Below are 25,205 nucleotides of genomic sequence, written 5' to 3'. Positions count from 1 at the left end.
CTGCAGTCTCTTGTGTCACCAAGTACATTGACCGTTGTACATGGCATACACATTATCCTGTAAAGACAAGATCTTATTTGAAAGTAAATCTCTAAACTTTGCTGATAACTCTAATACAGGAAGGAGAACAATGAGTAACAATACACACAATGGCTTACTTACCATTGGTTGAAGAGTCAGAGGCTGTGGCCCAAGTCCACGAATGGAGTACATAAACTATGTTGCTGCAGTATCGATTTTTTGGAGGTGACAGCCTACGCTGATCTGTGTCGTGGTCTACTATTCAAATTGTTCAGGTGGATGTGAAAGTTCCTGTAAGAAAATATAAAGCGGAGGGAATTTGAAACCAAGGTTCTGTCCTCAACCATCACTTAGAGATTAACAGGTCTTACTGTGTGAAAAGGACGTCTGTTGTGTGTAGCTACATAATAGCTTCAACTGGACTTCAAAGTAATTTATTGTAATCCTTGTGGTTTTAAGACACTACTGAAGAATGAGATAGTTATATAAATTCAAGTCCTGCTAAATGTGAATGTGTTAAATATTAATATGGAGGTAAGGCATTAAAAGTTTGCAATAAATGGGTCAGTCATTCTGCACATTAATCAGAATGAGATTTCAGGATTATTACGTGGTATGAGCCCTGTGCTTAATGGTAATAAAACACAAAGTACTGATTAACAGAAATAACTTGCAAGTCAGAAATTATTTGTTGTTTCATGAGGTGTTGGCCAAGTACACCTTTAAGCAGTTCTGGAATTCCAATCACAGGGAGGATATTGTTGTACAGTCCCGGAGAAGGGCGAAACAAAGATAATTCCAGCATTTGTGCATGAGACAAAATAAGGAAATTCAGTCTGTTGCCTTTGGAAAGATATCTCAAATTTATCTAATAGAGGCTTCGAAGGTTAGGAACAGCTCTGACTGAGCAAATTATCTGTTATGGTGAAAAGTCCAAATAACAAGATTAGAAATGGGCAGGTTGCTACTGTAGCTTCCCTGTGGCCAAAATAAAAACATTTATTTTGTTGCTAGCCAGCAAATGGAACTGCTTTCATATTTGAGCAGATTCAGTGTTAGCGCACTCTAAACTTAAAATTAAAAATGAACAGCTGTTAGAAATTTGAAACAAAAAACAGGAAATGCTGCAAACACTCAGATAAGACCCCACCACCCCAGACATTCTCTCTTCTCCCCCCTCCCATTGGGCAAAAGATACAAAAGCCTGAAAGCACATACCACCAGGCTCAAGGACAGCTTCTATCCCACTGTTAGGGATATTCCCCGCTGTGTGGGACTATTAAATGGTCCCCTAGTACAGTAAAATGGACTCTGACCTCACACTCCAGCGCATCACAGAAACCAGCCTCCCTTCTGTGGACTCTGTCTATAACTCTCACTGCCTTGGTGAAGCAGCCAGCATAATCAAAGACCCCACCCACCCGGGTCATTCTCTCTTCTCCCCTCTCCCATCAGGCAGGAGCCTGAGGGCACATACCACCAGGCTCAAGGACAGCTTCTATCCCATGGTGATAAGACTATTGAACGGTTCCCTTATACGAAGAGATGGACTCTTGACCTCACAATCTACCTTGTTGTGACCTTGCACCTTATTGTCTACCTACAATGCACTTCCCTGTAGTTGTGACACTTTACTCTGTATTCTGTTATTGTTTTTACCCTGTACTACCTCAATGCACCGTATAATGAATTGACCTGTACTACGCAAGACAAGTTTTTCAGTGTACCTCGGTACAATTGACAATAATAAACCAATACCAATACCACTCTACCTCGTTATGGCCCTTGCACTTTATTGTCTGCCTGCACTGCACTTTCTCTGTAACTGTGACAAATGATTCTGCATTCTGTTATTGTTTTCCCTCAATGCACCGATGTGATGAAATGATCTGTATGAATGGCATGCAAAACAAAGTTTTTCACTATGTGTGACAATAATAAACCAACTTACCAATGCTGTCTGACCTGCTGAGTGTTTCCAGCATTTTTGTCTTTACTTTATAAAGTTAGTTGCCTCGACCTGCGATCTTGTGCCCATGACTTTAACATGACCAACAGGCAACACCACCTTCTCAGCCACACACACATCACCCATTCTGTGCACAATGTGCTTGGAAGTCGATGCTGTCAGAAACAAACGAGAAAGCTTAAGATAGATCCACATCTTTGTATTCACACTCAGCTCAATGATGTCTGTATTAAATGGAGCTTGTATGTCTTTTAAATCAAAACTAGTCACCCATTGACATGAATACATTCACTAAAAATTCTCCAAGATTTTGTACAGATTTTTACTGTTTTTTAAAGGAATATTCAAGAAGATCATAAAATAAAAACAAGAAACTGTTGCATTAAAAAAATCTAATTGGATATAGAACATAGAACAGTACAGCACAGTACAGGCCCTTTGGCCCACAATGTTGTGCCCACCTATATAAACCTACTCCACGATCAATCTAACCTTTCCCTCCTCCACAGCCCATAACCTCCATTTTTCTTACATCCATGTGCTTATCTTTTAAACATCTCTATTACGCTGAACACAATACTCCAAGTGTGGTCTAACCAGAGTTCTATAGATCTGCAACATTACCTCACGGATCTTGAACTCAATCCCCTGACTAATGAAGGCCAACACACCATACGCCTTCTCAACAACCCTATCAAATTGTGTGGCAACTTTGAGGGATCTATGGACTTGGACCCCAAGATCCCTCTGCTCCACCACACTGTTAAGAATCCTGCCATTAATCTTGTATTCCGTCTTCAAGTTTCTTCTTCCAATGCGTATCGCTTCACACTTTTCCGGGTTGAAATCCATCTGCCACTTCTCTGCCGAACTCTGCATCCTCTCTATAACCCATTGTAACCTACGACAACCTTCTGCACTATCCACAACCCCTCCAACCTTCATGTTATCTGCAAACTTACTAACCCATCCCTCCACTTCCTCATCCAAGTCATTTATGGACATCACAAAGAGCAGGGGTCCAAGAACAGATCCCTGCGGAACACTACTGGTCACCGGCCTCCAGGCAGAATACTCTCCATCTACTACCACCCTCTGCCTTCTGTGGGCAAGGCATTTCCGAATCCATGCAGGCAAGTCTCCATGGATCCCATGCCTCATAACTTTCTGGATGAGCCTACCATGGGGAACCTTGTCAAACACTCTACAAGTCCATATACACCACATCCACCACTCTACCTTCCTCAATTTGTTTTGTCACCTCCTCGAAAAACTCAGTTAGGCTCATGAGGCATGACCTGCCCCTCACAAAGTCATGCTGACTATCCCTCATTAGACTATTCTTCCCTAAATGCTCATAAATCCTCTCCTTAAGAACCTTCTCCAATAGTTTGCCCACCACTGATATAAGACTCACTGCTCTATAATTCCCTGGATCATCCCTGTTACCTTTCTTGAACAAGGGAACAACATTTGTCAATTGCTACTGGTAGTGCAGCTGTCTCACAGCTCCTTTGACCCAGGTCCAATACTGATCCTCAGTGCTCTCTGCGCAGTGTTTCTCAATGTAATAGCATGGGGTTCCTCCAGATGATCTGGATCCTGGTTGGTAGGGTTATTGACCGTTGTTATTTGCCTCTAGTGTAGGTGAGTTGTAGGGCGAGGGGCGGGGGGGGGGGGGGGTGTTCATGGGTGAGGTTAATAGGTCACAGAGAAATAAATAGGGGAAAGGGATTGACCTGGGAGCCCATATAGAATAAAGCCCATACAGCACAGAAGATAAGATAACCTTCATTAGTCATATGTACATTGAAACACACAGTGAAATGCATCTTTTGCGTAGAGTGTTCTGGGGGCAGCCCGCAAGTGTCGCCACGCTTCCAGTGCCAACATAGCACGCCCACAACTTCCTAACCCGTACGTCTTTGGAATGTGGGAGGAAACCGGAGCACCCGGAGGAAACACACGCAGACACGGGGAGAACGTACAAACTCCTTACAGAGGGCGGCAGGAATTGAACCCGGGTCTCTGGCGCAGTAATAGTGTTACTCCAACCGTTACACTACCGTGCCTGCCCCTGTGGCCCAACTTGCCCACTCTGACCAAGGTACTACCTGAGCCAGTCCCATTTGCCTGCATTTGGCCCGTATTCCCCCTTAACCTTTCCTATCCATGTATCTGCCCGAGTGTCTTTTCACCTCTACCACTTCCTCTGGCAGCTCGTTCCACACATCCACCACCCTCTGTGTGGGAAAACTTGCCCTCTCAGGTCCCTTTAAATCTCCTTCTACGCTCTTATGAGGAACAAATGTAAAATTCAGTGGATATTCAGATGATAACTCCAGGTAAATCAAAGGCAGAGCATGATATTTAAGCCATGGGGATTTCTGAAGGAGCAGGTAGTTAAGAATGAAGCACAATTTAGGCACCAACAGGACCTGTAAGCATTTGTGCTGAAATGATTAACAGCTTCAATAGCAGAAGAAATTGCAAGAACCTTGCAATTGATGAAGCAAATACATATCTGAAGGTATGGCAGATTAGCAGTCCAACATTGTATATATTATACTTACTAAACTTGCCTTAATTCGACGAATGTGGGTGTGGTGGTATTCTCCAGTTTTGAAAGATCTGGCAGGAGATGAACAATGCACTCCGATGTGTGCCAAGTCACAGGAATGAGATCTCTGCAGCACAGAAACCAAATTCGAGACTGCAACAAATAGCTTCCCAAACACGATCAGCTGGTTATTGGATGCCCACTAATGCCTTTTTATCACCTCAGTAAACAGTCGGAGTTGGCATGATATACTTACACTTAAAATATATTGGAGGAGAGAGACAAACAATGCAATACTTAAACAATGGCTCTGGAATTCGCCCCATGGGGAGTTAAGTGTTTCATAGTCTCTCCTAAATAATCTTTTGGGTGTTTCTTTCTCTGAAAACATTTTATGACTCCTCACAGAATCCTTACAATCCTCTCGTGTAATAATAGCCAAAGACCTCAAGAGGGTCCCTGATTTTTAAAGTTGTTTTTTGATGTAAAAAAGTTGGCCTCTTGAAAAATTTGTCCTTCAGTAAACACACGTCACCATTTGTGTATTAGTTGTTTGGTAACACCCACTCACCAGGAATTAAATGAGCGCTTGACAGTCAAAATGTGGGCAAATTGCACTTCTGAAGCAATTCTCACTGAGGAACAATAGGGAGGAATCTCTGACCCAAGTAATGGATTACATTCTATCCGGGATGATTGGGAAAAATGGCTTGAGGCACATTTCTCACTGAATAGAATGACCAGGTTTCATTCAGTTGGTTAACAACATTGGAATAGGATAAACACCACAAACCCTCAAACCAGATCTTTGTCAATTGGATCATGGATTAACCTGATATCCTGACTTGCAGTCACAGAGTCAAACAGCAGAGAAACAGGCCCTTTGGCCCACTGGGTCTGTACTAACCATTAAGTGCCCACTTACACTAATCTATATTAATAGCATTTGATTTTTCACACATTCCCATCAACTGCCCCCTAGTTTCTATGGCTACACACTAGGGGCAATTTACAGAGGCCGACTAACCCACCAACCTACATGTCTTTGAAATGTGGGAGGAAACCTGAGCACCCAGAGGAAAACATGCATTCACATGGAGAACAAGCAAACTCCACACAGACAGCACTAGAGGTCGGGACTGAACCCAGGTTGCTGGATCTGTGAGGCAACAATTCTATTTAGTTCAATTAGCTTTGAAGTTATTCTGTTAAATTCCCTTAACACCTCTTCCTGTGCTGGAGTGGGGCTCTGAATTTGGAACCATATTATTTCCATAAGGCTATAAGGTATAGGAGCAGAATTAGGACATTTGACCCATCGAACCTGCTCTGTCATTCAATCGTGGCTGGTTTTTTTAATCCAAAATCATGTGGGAGAGAATAGGTGAATCTGTGGCAACGAATTCCACAAATTCACCACCCTCTGGCTGAACATTTTTCTCCTCAACTTTTGGAGCATAGATAGAATGGACAGCCAGCACCTTTTCCCCGGGGTGACAATGGCCAATACCAGAGGACATCAGTTTAAGGCCAGTTCTAAAGGGATGTACCTTTATTCTGAGGCTGTGCCCTCGGATCCTGGACTCTCCCACTGATGGAAACATCCTCTCCATGGCTACTCTATCCAGGCCTTTCAGTATTCTGTAGGTTACAATGAGATCCCCCCTCATCCTTCTGAATTCATTGATTACAGGCGCAGAGGTATCAAATGTTCCTCATACGTGAAGCCTTTCATTCCTGGGATCTTTTTCCTTGGCACTGACCGACTCTCCGTCTACATCCTGGGATTTCTACTTGGAGTCACCCTGAATACCAAGTCACGACCCTGAACTGGGAAAACGGGATAGGATCAGGGTGAAGTTAAACAGGACAGTAGATGTGCCACCCTGTCATAACGCTACCTCGGGTTTTGGCATCATTCAAACATAAAGAATGTTCAATCAACTTCGATAAAAACAAGATTTTCACAGCATTTATTATTTATGAGGCACAGCTTCAAAGCTGAGAAAAAGTAACTGACTATTCACATTTTAATAATTTTTGAAGTTATCTTAAGCTTTCCCACTCTCTGTAGAAATCTGCATAAACATTCTGTGAAGTCATCTGCAACTGACCTGATAAAGCAAAATCTCAGGCACTTCTAAGATCGTTTCCTTGATGCTGTAAACATTAATTTTGCCCGGTTCTGGTTTCTATCATTTGAGCAGCATTTTAAGTTCTTTAGTGCCTAAACCTTAAAGTGGGCTATTCCATTTAACTTATTAATTTGTGCATTCAATTTGCTGGTAATAATCATAATGTTTGAGGGATGAATGCTGATTATACAGGAAAACACACAAATTCTGAAATTCTACCTCTAAGCTTTGCATAAACGCTGGCTGGCCACATGATACTTAGCATTTCCTTAGTAATCCAGATTGGATATTCATGACTTTTTAATGGGAACTAGTTTAAAGATGCCATCACATACATCCTACTTTCTCATGACAACTCCACCATTTGAGTCTATACTGGTTCTCAGAGCAATCCCATCTCTGCCCCATTTATTTCCTCACAACCTATTCTCTCTCACGTGCTCATCAACACCTCCGATTCTCCCACAGCCACTTGCACGAGGGGCAACTTACTGTGGCCAGTTAATCGACCAACCTGCACACCTTTGGGATGTGGGAAGGAAAGGGAGCACCGGGGGAAACTCCAGAGTCACGGGGAGAATGTGCAAACTCCACACAGGCAGCACATCGAGAAGAACAAACACAACATGCTGGAGGAGCTCAGCAGGTCGGGCAGCATCCATGGAGGGAAATGAACAGTCGACGTTTTGGCCCAAGACAAACGTCGACTGTTCATTTCCCTCCAATGGATGCTGCCCGACCTGCTGAGCTCCTCCAGCATTTTGTGCACGTTGCTCCAGATTTCCAGCATCTGCAGTCTCTCTCGTGTCTACATCAAGAAGTAACTTACCATTCACATTTTAATAATTTTTGAAGTCATCTTAAGCTTTCCCACTCTCGGCAATAAAGAGTCTGTGAAGTCAGTTGAAGCTGACCCAATAAAACTAAATTATGACTGTTTCCTTGATGTTGAAAACATTAATTTTGCTCGGTATACCTCATGAGAATATCCTGCAATGGTTTATTGTCACTGGCTGCGCCATTAACTTTAGAGCCCTTCAGGATCTATTTTTGAACCCTTTCCTATTTTACATTGAGATCCTTGAAAACATGATGTCAAGTTCCACTTATTCAATGGTGCCGCCCAGCCTTGCCTCATCAGATTCTCAATTCCTCCACTTCTGATTGTCATGTTGCTTCTCTGGTAGACGGTTCCAAACTTCCTTTAATGAAATTTCACAAAGACTGTAGCCTTGCCTCTGGCCTTCTTCACAAATTCCATTTCCTTGCCAATGATTCCATTTTCCTTGCTAACCACTGTCTCAAGCTGAAAAAGATTTGTTTGCCATCGCAACATCCCATTTGACTGACCCACCTTCTCCATCACATAGATGGTCCACATCCACCTAGTCACGGAGTTATATTGTATGGAAACAGGCCCTTCAGCCCAACTTGTCCATACTGATCAAGGTGTCTTCCTGAGCTAGTCCCAGTTACCTGCGTTTGTTCCATATCCCTCTATACCTTTCCTATCCATGAACCTGTCCAAGTGTCCTTTCAAAGTTTCAATTGTACCTGCCTCTACCACTTCCTCTAGCAGCTCATTCCACATACTGCGTAAAAATGTTGCCCCTCAGGACCCCTTTAAATCTTTTCCCTCTCACCATAAACCTACTCCCTCTAGTTTTAGACTCCTCGACCCTGGGGAAAAGACTTTCCCCTATCTATGCCCCTTATGATTTTATAAACCTCTACAAGGTCACCCCTCAGCCTCCTACACTCCAGGGAAAAAAGTCCCATCGTATCCAGTCTCTCCTTGTAACTCAAGCCCTCCAGTCCCAGTAATATCCTCGCGAACCTTTTCTGCACCCAGCTTAATGACATCCTTTCTATAGCTCGGCAACCAGAACTGCACACAATACTCCAGTCAATGTGCTGCTGAGAGTCTCAAGCATCCTTTTGTTACCAACAGATACTCTGGTTCTCCTCTAACCTCCATCATTTACCTTCTTTCTCACTGATTTTCATTCCAACAATGCCTTGATTTTCAAATTCTCATCCTCGTATTCCTATTGCTCATCACCCTTCTCTATTAGTCCAATATTTACATCCTAATAATATCCAAGAACTCTACAATCCTCCAACCCTTTTCATGCACTCCCCACTCTCTAAGCTCTAGAACTCTTCCTCAAAGCTTACCACCCCCACCCTACCTACCTCTTTTGATGAAACCCCCACTTCCCTGCCCCAAAATCCCCTTGGGCTCAGCGGCAGTGACTGCGAAGTTCTCCTTACTTGAATGGCTGGCACAGTAGAGTTACTGCCGCACAGTGTCAGAGACTCTGGTTCAATCCTGATCTCGGGGGCTGTCTGGGTGGAGTTGTCACGTCTTCTCTGCGAATGAGTGAGTTTTTCTTGAGTGTAGCTTGGTAGGTTAACTGACCACTGGAAAATTGCCCCTGGAGTGGAGGCGAGTGGTAGAATCTGGGGGGAGTTGATGAGAAGTGTGGGGAGAATAACAATTGGTGTAAATGGGTGGTTGGTGATTGGCACGGATTCGATGGGCCAAAGGGCCTGTTTCCATGCTATATTTCTCTATGGCTCTACGAATGCTCTGGTGCAGAGTTCCATCTTTGTCAGATCACCAAGCTAAGATCCATCTGCCATAATTCCATGGGATAATCATGGGATCAAAAAGGACAGGAATGTCAGTGCCTTAAATGTAATAAAGTCAAGGCCACAATTTAACGTCAGCAGCAGAAACTAGGGCCTTCTGGTTAAACTTTTGTGTCCAAACCCATCTAAGTCAGATCAGTGGAAGGCAAGGTCATTCAATTCTCACATAAAACCACCCTGGAAGAAAAATATCAGCACAATAATGAGAAGACAACTGACACAACGTCTTTTGTGCTGCTGTGCAATCAAAGAGAAACAAGATTATTGCAGCTCTGTTGGTTTATTTAAGTCACAAATATTTCAAAAATTACAAAATACTCAAATGGAGAAAACACAGAACTCACAATCTTTGCTTCTACAGTTTGTTTACATTGTGTTATCCCATGGCAAACTACTATTATATACATTAAGCTTCAAGATATATATAAATTTAGCATCAGAATTTACATTCTGCTAATGCTGCAGTGAAGTAAGAAGCTGGACCATTGACAACATTAAACATTATACTTTTGAAAACACAAAAGCAAAATAAAAAAACCTGAAACTTTGTGTCACTATCCAGGCTGTTAGCACACCATGTAGTTCTTCCTTTTAAACACAGTCCTATGACAGTGAACACCACATAACAGTCTACAATGGCAAATATACAGTCCTTGATAAAATCAAGGGGAAAGACAGATATGCACCATCAGGAAACCAGTCACCCAGTGCAGACATCAGCCAGACTCTCTGCATTCAGCTTCTGACACAACGTAATAGCTTCATCAATAAAATGTAAAGCACAAAATTGCAATAACTTTTAAGAATGATATTGTCAGGTTTTTAAAAAGATACAGAGACGTGATTGACAAAAGCAAAATAGGCAGCACCCTGCTCTAAAATTAATGTTACTTTATTGACATAACTGCTGGCATCTCAGATACCTAAACCACTGACACCAGACACTGGTGCACAATGGTTAACTATGACAATTTTCTGCTACTTTTAAGCAAAAATGGGTATAAATTTCCACAAGGTAATTAACAGCTCAGAATTAAAACAGCTACTACAATATTTAATATAAAATGAACTTCAAAACTGAATGCTTTTGACTGGCTATTATCTTTTAACTTTAGTTATTTTTAGAGCATTTATCCCAGAAATAAAAAGGATATTTTCCATCAGGCTTCAGTAATCACAAGCACATGCCTTTATTCCAATTCCTTGTTTAATGCAGAAGATTACTTCCTCTTTGCCATCCAGTGAGAAATGTACAAATGTGTACAATTTAATTCCACAGTTAAGAGGACTGGGTTGCTCAAATGCTTCTCAGTGGCCCACTGTTAATGAAGGGCTAATAATAATAATCCTTTAGCTTATATTTTTGGTCCTTTATCAGTTTCCCCAAACTTTACAATCCATTTTGCGAAAGTGAATTGAGACACTTCAGTAGCCATGATTCTGATATCTAGTTACAGGATATCATCCCTATATAAGAAAATAAGTTGGCAAGGAAAAATAAAAATTGGTAATGATGTCACAGGTATATGCAATATTTTAATATTCAACAAGAACAAAGATGTTGTGAAATTAAACGCATCAAATATAAAAGTAGCTTATTTGTTCCTTATAATTAGTTTATTTTTAAAATATTAAATCATTGAATTATAACTATAAAATGGAGTTAAAAGATTCAACCATCTCTTAAATATTTCAGATACTGAAAATGTTTTTAATGATTAGAATGGAAAGCTTACAATTTTTTTATGCTGTTGGCAAGCGATCAGTCTAGTAATAGTCTGCACTGTTGACCGGCATGGTATGGGATGTCCAAACCCAGTGATGGTAAAATATTATTTATGTAGCCTTTCATTATTATATTTAAAACCTATGTTGACAATGTCTGGACCACAATCCCTGCAACCTTTTGATGCATGCCCTGCTACCAGACACATTTGAAATAAAAACCCACTCCATTTCAGAGTCAACATAACCACACAGCTAACTCCTCCTTTAATCAAAGGAAGTGAAGCTGTTTCAAACACTTAGCTTTGCAGTCTGTCATCCAATTAGAAATCCACAACTAATCCTTTACGTACAAGGTTCTTTTTCTTTATTTACAAATTCAGAAGCCATGCCACAGATTTTTCTCTTTAAAGATATCCTACATATTATTTAAGGAATCATAAAATGTATTATAGTACTTCTACTAGAACTTTGTTTAATCTTTTTTTGTTAGGTTGCATTGTGCAGTGACCAATTGAAACCTGGTCTGGTACCAAGACACGAACAGTTGGAAACACTGTTCGATGTGCATTTCCCACTATCACATTATAGAATAGCATGTCGTGCAAAGATCCACAGCTAGCATTGTATGATTCGTCCTCCAGAAAGGAACATCAGAAAATAAAATCATACAATCCTTTTGTTGGGGGAAAAATTGCTTTCGATATAATCTTTTTTTCTTTCTTGCAGGATGTCAGAGTTCCTTCCAAAGTACTGGTTGAGTGATCCTTGGCCTCAAGAGCGGGCCTCCACAAGATTCAGGGCTTAAAGTGGCTTGTCACTTTCCTTTTTCAGCCGACTGTAAGAAAGACAGATGTGGTTTTGAAAATAATCACTTTTGGATGTTTTTTGTTAAACACATTCAAGATACACTAGATTAATTTGAAATGCAAGTTTTCCTGTGCTTCAGAACAAAAATGAAAAGACTTAACATTTTTAAAACAATTAAAACAAAATTTAACAACATTTTGACAACAGTACTTTCATTTATTGCTCTGACTTGCTACCTTCTATTGCCTCATAATGTTCCAGATAAACTCTACCTCCTGACCAAGTTGGATCGTAGGCACTTTTTTTTTGAAACAGAGAAGTTAATTAAGAATATTTTTACTAAAATACACCCACTGAATATAATGATGCAGTTTCTCCAACGTGACAATGCTGGAACACATCACCTGTGAGCGAATTTTACCCAGAACCACTGCCAGTATCAGTGGAAACTGGATGACTATGTCCAAATGGAAGAATTCTACTCTCGTCATGAATTATTCCAGATTTTCAGATTCACAAGAACAGGCCCTTCGGCCCACAATGTTTCTGTCGAACACGTTACCAAGTTAAACTGCACGTCTGCCTGCAGGTGGTCTATATCCCCCCATTCCCTGCCTAAATGCCTGTAAATGTTGCTATCCTTTCTGCTTCCACCACGTCCCCTGACAGCAGATACCCACCACTGTCTATGTAAAAAAAACTTGCATTGTAAATCTCCTTTAAACTTTCCCCCTCTCACGTTAAAGCTATATCCTCCAGTATGTGACATTTCTACCCTGGGGAAAAAGACTCTGTCTACCCCATCTATGCCTCTCATAATTTTATAATCTTTATTCAGGTCTCTCCTCAGCCTCTGACGCTCCAGAGAACACAATCCAAGTTTGTCCAACCTCCCCTTGTAGTTAAATACTCTCTCATCTAAGCTGATCTGTTTCTACACATTGAAGTCAGGGACATTGTCTCCATATGACGTGAATAAGGACGGAACTAATTACATCTCTGTCCCAGCCCTCACCCAAGAGCATTTTCTTCCTGTTGCCAAAAATATCCCACGTCCTCAGCTCTTAGGCAGTAACTGAAGAGCGCAGCCCACATTGCAATGCCCCCCTAGTAATAAGAATGACTGAGGATATTACGGAAATCATCAAACATAGTGCCCTGAAGGAAGGTCAGCATAGATATGCAAACGTCGTTGTGTAGATTAACAAGGTCCTTAGTTTCAGAAATTTACCGTAGCACAAATGTGTAGCTTGAAGTCCCACGCCACCAGGTCCAGGAACAGCTACTTTCCTACAACCATCAGGTTCTTGAACACACCCTAACCCGACCTGCCTGAGCACAACCCTAACCCTACCTCAGCAATGGAACACAACGGACCACCTCTTGCACTGCCGTGGACTTGTCTCTGATTGTGTTTTTTTTTGCACTGATGTCTTTTTTCCTTCACGACCTTGTATAATTTATGTTCTGTGTGTTGTCTGAATCTACCTGCCTGTGATGCTGTTGCAAGTTTTTCATTGTACCTGTACCTCACCGCACTTGTGCACGTGATAATAAACTCGACTTGACTTTCAGCAAAATATGCCTCTGCTGCTTTAATGCTTAAGCACAAGTTTAAGGTTTGCCTTTTGAGGTGTTGCTGGGCATGAGTTATGTGGAAACAACTTTCAAAACTAGAACAAACACAAATGGGAAGTTTACACCATGCTAATTTTTTGAAACAGGTGCAATATCTGATGGGAGTAAGTCACTTACAAGTTTTGTTGCGATCTAATGAGATCACACAGTTCATAAGTCAGTGTCTATGGGAACATAAATGGTGCAGCTAGGATTTCCACCTTGCCTAATATTGAAAGGAACCCAGAGTTCAAAGAACAGAAAATCTGTATCAACTTTTACTTTTCTTCTATCGCTGCTGATTTTCAATCCTGAAGGTGGCGTGCCTAGCAGAGCCAATGCCTCACAGGTGCCAAGGACCTAGGCTCAATTCTGACCTCGGGCACTATCTGTGTGGAGTTTGCACGTTCCCCCGTGACCAGATGCTCTGGTTTCCTCCCACTTCCCAAAGATGTGCGGGTTGACAAGTTAATTGGTCACTGTAAATTGCCCCTAGTGTGTAGGTCAGTGGTGGAATTGGGGGGTGGGGAGGGGGGTGGTGGGAGTTGAATTGTGTATGGGAAGACTAAAATGGGATTAACATAGGGTTAGTGTAAATGGGTAGTTGCTGGTTGGCATGGACTTGGTGGGCTGAAGGGCCTGTTTTGTGCTGTATCTTCCTTTGGCTCTGAGATACAAAGTTCATTTTGACACCCAGACCAAAACCAGCACATGCGAGGGTTCAAATGTCAGTTCTTGTCTGATAACACGCCAGGATGTGCGTTGGGATGCTTCACTATTTTGAAGTTATTGCTGAGTCACTGGATGATGTTATTCCTTTTCTATTTATAAAATATCTGCAAATCAAAGGACTAACAGTGTGGTGTCCAAATATGTAGTATGATATTTCCTAACTGAGAATCTGACAGGATTACACTTCAACCTTGACATTAATACCTAACATTGATGTCTTTGAATGATTACAGTAAAGCTCTAGTGCTTCAAAATGTGTGAATGGTGCACCGAAAAGAGAACCATGATCTCATTAGAACTTGAGGTTATAATGCATAAAGCATTGAAGTGACATTGTTTTTCGACATGGATGACGTGGGCTTTCCTCATTTGTTATGAATTATGTATTATAAAGGAGGGAAGTAGTTAAACTCAGGTGCATTATTTTAAAGGTTTAGGTCACAGATTAGTCACAGATAACCATTATAAAAAGGGGTTAGATTACAACAAAACTGCTATAATTTTCAGCGGCTGTTTAGACCTGGTATTTTAAGACAAAAGAATTTTAATTTAACCTGTTTATTATTGCTGCATAGCAAGGCACTAATGCCTCAAATTTAGAGGGTGGTTATTGCTTGTATTTTCAAGAAGTATTATTTAAAATTGGTTCATGGCCTTCGGACAATGACAGAGTTCTGGTCTGTAACAGAAAACGTGATATATAGCGTGCAAAAGCAAAAATAATTTTGCCTCCAAATGAGGTTCTTACTGAGGCGGAATCAGGACCTGTGATTAATGCTCAGTGAAAAAGGAATCAGAGGGGAGACGCTTTTATGCACTGATACAGATTTACTCTCCTCTCATCTGAAAGAAGTGTGAATTTTTCCCTTTCCTTACTTTTTAATATTGTTTTAAATAGTCCCTAAAAGATAGAACTTCCTCTGAACTCGCCACAATCGTGGGAAAACCCACGCCAAAAGTAACAGTGGTAGGAGCATCAGGCACACCAACAACCTTCGACACAGAACCAAAACAGCAAACCCACCTGGAAAAAAATGAAAGGCTTTGCTCTGTAAAGAAAGGGTTCACCGTGAATGGATGGTGTGGGTTTACAGCTTTGCCAGAGTGAAAAAGGTGCATTCATCAGTTTTATGATGGCCACATTTGCTCTGAAGATGGTGTGTGTAATACATGAGGCTGACCTCCTGGGATGTGAGGTTTCTCATGTGAGGAGTGAATGCGTAAGGCTGGCTGATACTTACTGTAGTGTAAAAGAATGAAAGGCATTTACGTGGTGAGTGCTGCCTCCTCTGGCTGCAAAGTCTGAAATTAGGGTACATTGTAATAAAATAAGATGTTCAACATTTAAGATCGAGAAGAGCAGAAATACATTCACTCAGAGAGCTACTGAAGCAGACTTGGAGTATATTCAAGGCTGAGTTAAATTAGGTCCCAAACATGAGTTCTGCGGTTCCACTTAGCTGCTGAGAACAGATTGCTCATTACTGCATGACCAGCCACCAAGGTTCAGATTCAAAAGACAATGTACATCTGTTGAAGGATAAAATAATCTCGAGTCTGTTGCACTTGACTTAAGGATGGCCGTTTCAAAGGGAGATGCTGCATCCAGACAGACGTTCCTACCTGTAATAGTCCTCTTGTCCGGGGAGGGGACCTCCGTGCATGTGGTGATGGCCGTGTAGCCACTGTTGTTCCATGGCTAGTCTCTGTAGTTCTGCTGACTGGGCATGCATTGCCTGTAGTTGGTGTGCTGCTGACATTGGGGCTGGAATAGCACCGGGCAGGTCTCTGTATGGTCCACCTGATACCAACAAGCAATGGACAGGTTTCTTCAGATACTTCTGTTTTATCTTCCTTCGACAGTTTATGCATTTGGCATGTCAGATTTCAGTTTAACAAAAAAGGGACAATTTGCCACCTACATTCACATACAAATTATTTTTCATTTATATATACACAAAATACAAATATCTAATAAATACGGTCAAAGAAACTGGTTATAACTAAAGTATGGTAAATCCTCCTCATACCAATCACATATTATGATGTAATGATTTTAGAGGAAGGTCTTACCAAAGACAGGGTGATGCCTGAGCATTTCATGTTCATGTGGAGCCTGGGTCAACAGTGGGTTTGGGATTGCACCTGGTGGGTAAGGAAAACGAGCCAAATGTGGTCCCGCTGCTAAAGGATCCACTAATGGATGCACACCTCCTGAACCTGGTTGAGAGAAAAAAATTACATTGAAAATGCATTGCAAAAGAATCTGACAGCCAGCAAAACAAACTGCTTTCATCTTTTAAGTCAATACAGTGGGGGTCAGAGTTCAGCAACTGAGGCTCTGAATGCATTCTGTAATAAAGTACCATCTCTCTCACCAGCCTCTTAGGGTGAATCAGGTTGTCTGTACTTATGACATCCTGCATGATTCTATCCATCACCAAGGTTACCGACATACATCCATATTAATGCTGGCTTCTAAAGCAAGCTCGAACTTCCCGTTTGAACTTTTGAGCATGTTTTTGTGCCTTTTAGACTTGTAAATAGTCTCCTTTCCGGTCTTGCAACCTGCTCCATTCAGAAACTTAAACTCAACCACAGTACTGATAGTCACCAAAAATAGCAGAGCAACAATTCTGATTCTCCTGGGTCCACAGGAGGGTGTCAGCCTTTTGTTTAAGAAAGTCTCGGTGGTCAGTAGTGTAGCGGTTAGCGTAACGCTATTACAGCGCCAGCGACCCGGGTTCAAATCCGGCCACTGTCTGTAAGGAGTTTGTACGTTCTCCTCGTGTCTGCGTGGGTTTCCTCCGGGTGCTCTGGTTTCCTCCCACATTCCAAAAGACATACAGGTTAGGAATTTGTGGGCATGCTATGTTGGCGCCAGAAGCGTGGTGACAGTTGCGGGCTGCCCCCAGAACACTCTGCGCAAAAGGTGCATTTCACTGTGTGTTTCGATGTACATGTGACTAATAAAGAAATCTTATCTCTTGTTCATCAACATCAGCTCCCTGCTTGACCAGTACATTAAATTCAATGGTAATTGGACACTGAGGGACTTAGGGGATGGGGGATCAATGGGGAAGGTGGACTGGAGGCACAGAAGTGGCCATGAACAAATTGAATGGCAGAACAGGCACGAGGGCTGCATGGTTTACTCCTGATCATGTTATTTATGTTCTTAAATTTTACCTTATTGCAAGGGAAAGAGAACCAAAAACTAGAGGGCAGAGGTTTAAGGTGAGAGGGGAAAGATTTAAAAGGCACCTGAGGGGCAACTTCTTCATGCAGAGGGTGGTGGGTATATGGAACGACCTGCTAGAGGAAGAGGTTGAGGCAGGCAGAATTACAACATTAAAAGGCATTTGGACAGGTACATGGATAGGAAAGGTTTAGAGGGATACGGGCCAAATGGGACTGGCTAAGGTGGGCACCTTAGTTGGGTTTGACAAATTGGGCCGAAGGGCCTGTTTATGCGCTGTAGTACTCTATGATTCAATGAAGCTTTGTAGCAAGCATAGCTGAAAAACATTGGTATTGGTTTATTATTGTCACTTGTACCGAGGTCCAGTGAAAAGCTTGTCTTACAAACTGATCGTACAGGTCAATTCATTACAAAGTGCAGTTACATTGAGTTAGTACAGAGTGCACTGATGTAGTACAGGTAAAAAAACAATAACAGTACAGAGTAAAGTGTCACAGCTACAGAGAAAGTGCAGTGCAATAAGGTGCAAGGTCACAACAAGGTAGATCGTGAGGTCAGAGTCCATCTCATCGTATAAGGGAACCGTTCAATAGTCTTATCACAGTGGGGTAGAAGCTGTCCTTAAGTCTGGTGGTACGTGCCCTCAGGCTCCTGTATCTTCTACCCGATGGAAAAGGAGAGAAGAGAGAATGTCCCTGGTGGGTGGGGTCTTTGATTATGCTGGCTGCTACACCAAGACAGCGAGAGGTAAAGACAGAGTCCAAGGAGGGGAGGCTGTTGTTCATAATGCGCTGGGCTGTGTTCACAACTCTCTGCAGTTTCTTGCGGTCCTGGACAGAGCAGTTGCTGTACCAAGCCGTGATACATCCAGATAGGATGCTTTCTATGGTGCATCTGTAAAAGTTGGTGAGAGTCAAAGGGGACAAACCAAATTTCTTTAGCCTCCTGAGGAAGTAGAGGCGCTGGTGAGCTTTCTTGGCTGTGGCTTCTACATGATTTGACTAGGACAGGCTGTTGGTGATGTTCCCTCCCAGGAACTTGAAGCTCTCAACCCTCTCGACCTCAGCACCATTGATGTAGACAGGTGCATGTACACCACCCCCTTTCCTGAAGTCAATGACTAGCTCTTTTGCTTTGTTGACATTGAGGGGAAGGTTGTTGTCATGACATCATTCCACTAAGCTCTCTATCTCCTTCCTGTACTCTGACTCATCGCTGTTTGAGATACGGCCTACAACGGTGGTCTCATCTGCAAACTTGTAGATGGAGTTAGAGCAGAATCTGGCCACACAGTCATGAGTGTATAGGGAGTAGAGCAGAGGGCCGAGGACGCAGCCTTGTGGGGCACCAGTGTTGAGAATAATCGTGCCAAATTGGCTCATTTCTTTTGAGCATCCTCGGTAGGTGCCTAAAACAGGTGATAGGTTCCTCAACCACTTTTAGTGAGGAACCAATGCATAAGTATGCTTTTGCCAAAACTGAACCAGAGTGGAACCCAGGAGTCAAACCCGCCCTAGCTAATATTCTTGAGCTCCAGTAATCATGCATTAGGGCAACAGAAGACAAGTGCTTTTCAAGCAAAATTTTGTTTGTTCCATGGAATGAGGAGGAGTGTCTCCTGGTTCTGCAGTACACCTGACTGCTGCCGCCCATCGGAATCAGCTCCCCTCTTACTGTTTGCTTTCCTTTCCTTCCTTCTCTCAGCACTTACTGTAGAGAACTGGAGGTGAAGCTGATAACCTGGAATTCAGTGCTGCATTTGATTGAGTGATATGACCTGAACCACAACTGTAGGAAGGATGTGATTAAGCTTGAGAAGGTGCAGAAAAGATTCACAAGGATGTTGCAGATCTGGAGGGCTTCATTTATAAGGAGAGACTGGATAGACTGCGACTGTTTTTCCTGGAGCGGAGGAGGCTGAGGGAGTGACCTTGTAGAGATTTATAAAATCATGAGGGGCATTGATAGGGTTGATGGTCACAATCTTTCTCCCCAAGGTAGGGGAGTCTAAAACTAGAGGGGATAGGTTTAAGGTGAAAAAGGAAAGATTTAAAGAGGACCTGAGAGGCAACTTTTTCTGCAGGGTGGTGAGTAGGTGGAACGAGCTGCCAGAGGAAGTGGTAAAGGTGAGTACAATTACAACAGTTAGAAGACATCTGGACATGAATGGGAATGGCTTGGAGGGATATGGGTCAAATGTAGGCACCTTAGTCACTGTGGATGAGTCGGGCTGACGGGCCTGTTTCTGCGTGTATAATGAGCAGATTGCTGTGGCCCATTGCCATAGCCTTGCAGTGTGGCCTCAAACTTCCAAAGGACCAAAGCAGCTGGTTCTCGCTCCACCACTGCACCAGACACCGAGCAAGGTGGGACTTGATTGCGAGAGCTCAGGCAACGGCAGAAAGAGACATAAGGTGTGCGAGGACAGAGGAAGGAGACAGGGGAAAATGAAAAATAAAGGAAAATTTTGCCTAAAAAGATGTAGTTCAAATACAATGGAGGTGGCTGAAAGTAAGATCTATGTTGGGTGATGATATGGAATATTACAGATTTCTCAAATTCTTGCCAATGCTATTTTTAAATGTTGTTCTTTTCTTCCTCACTCAAATGCTGACATATTCAACATCCTCCCTCAAAAAGCAGTTGTGTGGTTATGATTCTAAAGTTTTCCAATACAGTGAACACAGTATTAGTAATTTTCCGGAGGCAATGCAGTAATTATTTATTTTATATAACAGGTCAATTCAAGGCATTTTTCTACTGGATACAAGCAGTAGTTGTCTCCTGAGAACTTGGGAGGAGAAGGTCTGTTAAGATGGGGACCATGGCATTAAGATGATAGCTGCCTCACTGACTTGTTTGACTACTCAGTTCTTTTCAATAATCTTACTGGAATTTACAGCATACAAATTGGCTGCTAGGTTTCGTACATTGCCTACACTTCAAAGAGTGTTCACTGGCTGTAAGGCACTTTGAGGCACTTGAAGGTCAAGAATAGGCTGTATGAATAAAAGCTTGTTCTTTCCTTTGATGCTAAGGTTGGAAACTAATGACATCAGATTCGGATCCTACTTTTCGTTGGGCGTTCAACATCCAGCACTGAACTCACTGAGGTATTTGGGATCAACAAGCCTGTAAGGCAAGTGATTACACTTTTTATCAGATTATCTTTTGGAAATGCTGATTCAGCCAAAGAGTTGCAGATAGGATGGGGAGTATGAATCACAGCAAAAAATCTACCGTATAGCAAATAAAGTCAATTTACTCAGTGGACGGTCTGTTCAAGGAGCAGTGTAAACAGACACCATGGTGACTTCTCGCATTTAGTAGGGCAATTTACTGAGAAGAATGCAGAGTGGAGGATGGGTGCAAGTCAAGTGAGGGCATAAAATTAACCTCAGCCACTTATGGCAGAGTAGTCAAAATGTTTGATTGACAGGGGAATTATCCAATCAGCTCAATTCTGGCTGAGTGTCAGCCTTTATTTCTCCTCAAGGTTTAGTGCACCCCTGGGCCCAAGGAAATTTTGAATAACCCTATGCCAATCTTTGCCTCTCCTCTGACTCCAGTTGCACCTGACCCGACAGCAGAGTGTTTTATCACCCAACAGAGACGGTCACCTGTTAACTTACTGTTGTGGGAGCTTGCTGTGCGTAAATTACCTGCTTCGTTTCCCACACTATATCTATGACCACAATTCAAAAATACTTCATATTAATATAAGTATATTAGTATTAATTTATACCATATAAATATTTTCATGACCTGGGTTAAGCCATGTAAAGACATTACAGAAATTTGAGCTCTTTGTCTAAATAAACCCCAGGAGAACAATTAATGAACTGAAATTCAAAAAAGACACACATTTGGGTGCTGGAATTTCCTCATTTAAAACTAAAAATGATTGCCCTAATACTAAAATATAAAACTTTTCCAAGTGGCGTTATATACTTGGAAACATTTCTGGACTAAGGACAAAGTGTGCATCATGACTAAAATCGAAAAGACTTGTAGTTAATAGTTTGAGGAACTGTACAGAATGCAAATGGTAGAATGCTGAACCTGAAATATGAAAAAGAACTGAAGGTTTACACCCTTTCAATGTGAACAAATGCATAAATGAAGTCTAGATAAAGTAGAATCAACACATTTTATTTATTGAGGGCACAACAATGATTTTTTTTCCCCTTACCCTAAGTCAGGGAAGTAATCTCCATGATGCATTATCTGGCTGCGTGCCTATTTGTAAGAGAATAAGATTCATTTTCTGTCGGTCGGGTTGGACTGCAGGTGAGAAATGGATCCCAAGGGTTGATAGAGATCAAAATGCTGATCTGATTCAGCATTTATCCATGAACAAAATATCACAGAATGGTTACACAATAGATGAAGGTCACTTCACTCTTTGAGTCCATTGAGGATCAAGAGAAGGGCAAACCAGCTCATCTCACTCTTTTGTCCTCTCCCATAGCCCTGCAAATTCTCTCTTTTCTTAATGTTGCAAATGAAACCGCTTCCATTACTAACCACTTGCTACGTAAAAGGATTTTTCCTGTCATTTTTGATTCTTTTGCCAATCACCTTTATTCTCTGCGCCCTGGCTTGTGAGCTTGTGCCAGTGAATACAATTTCTCCGTACCAACTCTGCCTATACCATTCCAGACCCAAGGAGAACAACCCCAGCTTCTCCTGTTTATCCACATAACTAAGGTCCCTAACACCTGGAATTAATATGGAATCTCTCTCCTGCACACACTCTCCAAATCTTACAGATATTCTACAATGGTTGGGGTACCAATGTTGCTAAAGGTTAGTGAAATGAATGCAGATGCAACAAAGCCCTTAAGGACCACAGACAACTGATTTTAAAGCTGAGTCCCTTTTATTGGGATGGAGTTGGAAATGAACACCAAAAATTACCTTTAAGTTAAATATTGCTACTCCTATCATTTGTTCTCCAGAAAACAAGAGTCATGCAAGCAGGTACAGCAAGATCTAATGGATAGTGAATAAAGGAGGCTAACCAGAAGACTAATCCATTAAAATCAGATAGAGTACAGATGGCTGGTGCTGATGACAAAGATATTATCTTGGTCAAAATGATGAATCTATGAGCAGACTCTAAAGGAAGCGGGGTTTTGAGGCGACACTGATATTGTCCATGCATCCCTAGGTATAAGAACATCAACCAACTGAGAAGCTGAGCTGGATTTATGAGTTGAGGAAACTACGACCCATCAAACTTCAATATTGTCCTATAAATAAATAAAATTCTTCCAGGCTTTCTAAGTTCAACTGTTTTATTTTAAGATTTATTTATTAGTTACGTGTACATCGAAATACACAGTGAAATGCGTCTTTTTGTGTTACTGAGAACGTGCTGGGGTCACAGCCCACAAGTGTTGCCACTCTTCCAGCGCCAACACAGCATGTCCACAGCTCCTAACCCGTACGTCTTTGGAACGTGGGAGGAAAACAGAGCATCCGGAGGAAATCCACACAGACATGGGGAAAACGTACAAGCTCCTTACAGACAACGGTGGAATTGAACCTGGGTCGTTGGCGCTGTAATAGCGTTACGCTAACCGCTACACTACCGAGCCGCCTGACTAGATTTGAACCATGAACTTTTGAACAAGTTTGTACAAAAGCAAAACATAATGGGTGTTTCAAAATCTGAATCACACACCAGAATGCATTTATATTGGGAAAGGTACCTGAAGGGCCCAGTGTTGAGATAGATAACTGAAGCATGGAATACTGATGAGGATTATAGATTCTGTTAAATACAGAGAAAGATGATATGATTGCCCCATTTATAGATAGTGCCAGAGACACATTATAGCACATTGCTGTGGTAATAGATGTCATATGTTGCCCATGGTTTCATGAATGTGATTTTGGTTTACCAAGATGTTTGTAAATTCAAAACAGTGGGGAAAAACATTAACATACTTCATCTGAAGGCTCATTTTGAATGTGGCTCAGAGAAATGTCCCAAACACTGTGAACTAAATAATTAGGTTATGACCTAATCAAATCTACATACACAGATTCCTAGTTTCCTCTCAAATATTTCTGTCCACCCTGTAAACGACAGCCCGTCCCCTTTTCCTATTAACCAAAGAAAAGGTCTTTTGCTGCCATTAATCATGCACATCGTTCTGCCCTGTCCATCATGATTCCACACAGATTCATTGCACACTAACTACAATTTTCCTGCAGTGTTATAGATCATATCTTGACTGCAACCATTCCAACAGATAGGATTATGAAATTCTGCTTTATCTTAATCTTCAAGGATTTTCTTGACTTCTGAAAATCTAACACCCCATACTCTTTTACTTTTGGTGGCTCCATCCATCCCTTTACATTTGTTCAAGTTACAGAAGTTTGCATCTCCTTTTGTTACAGATGGAGTTTCATTGAAATACATCATTAAAACCACATGCAAAAGTTCAGTTTTTTGCATTATCTTTGTGCAAAGGACCTATTTGATTCATTAAACGGGAGAAACAAGAAAAAAGCTCGTGTGAAAAATAATCCCTTTTTCCAATCTCCTATTTCAAATGTTCCAATCTCTCATTTTGTTGATTGATTTGTGGCTGCAGCTTTGATCTTTCTGGACGGGTTTTTTCTCCGATATGTCAATGTTACACATTGCTCCTCAGCCTCAAATTGTGTCTTTGCATAGTTCTTTAGAAAAAGTGGAAACAAAGGCTGAGCAACTGTTTCCCCATGTCAACATTAGAGGGAAAAAAGCACTTCCATCTGTATTCCAGTTAAATCCATTGCAGTTAAACCAAGCTAATTCAAGGAACCTGGATCCTTGGCAATTAGGAAATTGGAATCAATTGACTTAATTGCAGTGTTATGGAAAGGCCAACAAATTGCCAGGCCACTCTGCAGCTGAAATATATTTACTGCCTATTTGCAGTACTCATAAATATATACACCAAAACTATTTGAACAAATTTTAGAGCATTAATTAAGAACTGGTGAATAATTGGTTTCTTAATCACAAATTAAACACTTGAGCTTGCTCTTTTAGGAGAGGCATATTGTGTTTTTTTTTTAAAAAGCAAGTCACTTATTCAAATATTATTTCTTGATGGACTGGTTCATTACAACAGCTTTCATTAAGATAGCCTCTTTAAGGCAGCCAAACATCCTAAGGTGCTTGACAGAGGAGTGATCAAGAAATAATACTGATGCTTAGCCGCATGAGATAGGTACACTGATGACTAAATGCCTGGTCATGGAGATTGATTTTAAGGAACACCTTAATGAAGAAAAAGGAGGGAGAGAGGCAGAAGGTGTTAGAGAGGAAATTCTAGAGCTTAAAGCATTGGTAGCTAAGGCATGGCCATCAATGGTGGAAGGATTTAAATTGGAGATGTTCCAGAGACCAGGAGCACTGATACCTTGGAGTGTTATATGGTTGGAGAAACTAGGTCATCGAGGCTTTAAAAACATAGTTAATTTTAAAATCGAGGCATTACTTAATTGGAAACCAGTGTAGGTGAGCAAGCACAAAAGTGATCTGTGAGCAGGATGGTGCACGGTAAGATTTGGGCAGCATTAGAGCTAATATACAGCATCTACAGATGAAGATATTATGGCTAATAAACTTACATAATGGCAGAAGGTACTAACTATTGAAAACTTGATTTTCAAATCTCCCCTCCCAAAATCAAAATAAAAACTAAGCATAAATATTTACATTACAAATATTCAATTAAAAGTTTACACTGCTGTATCTAGTGTGCACGTAGGTAT

General features: G+C 41.5%; 1 protein-coding gene across 1 annotated transcript in view; it reads right to left on the bottom strand.

Annotated features, from left to right (window-relative positions):
- Positions 1-9,601: 9,601 nt before the first annotated feature.
- The window catches only part of rerea (arginine-glutamic acid dipeptide (RE) repeats a), a 437,497-nt gene continuing 421,893 nt past the window's right edge, over positions 9,602-25,205 (bottom strand). Inside the window, 3 exon segments of the mRNA XM_052039130.1 lie at positions 9,602-11,903; positions 15,848-16,025; positions 16,298-16,444. Of these exon segments, the coding sequence (XP_051895090.1) occupies positions 11,870-11,903; positions 15,848-16,025; positions 16,298-16,444 (359 nt within the window). The 3' untranslated portion in view covers positions 9,602-11,869.

The sequence above is a fragment of the Pristis pectinata genome, chromosome 26 (genome assembly GCF_009764475.1).
Source record: "Pristis pectinata isolate sPriPec2 chromosome 26, sPriPec2.1.pri, whole genome shotgun sequence".
Lineage (NCBI taxonomy): Eukaryota > Metazoa > Chordata > Chondrichthyes > Rhinopristiformes > Pristidae > Pristis > Pristis pectinata.
This window is presented reverse-complemented; position numbering and strand designations above follow the sequence as displayed.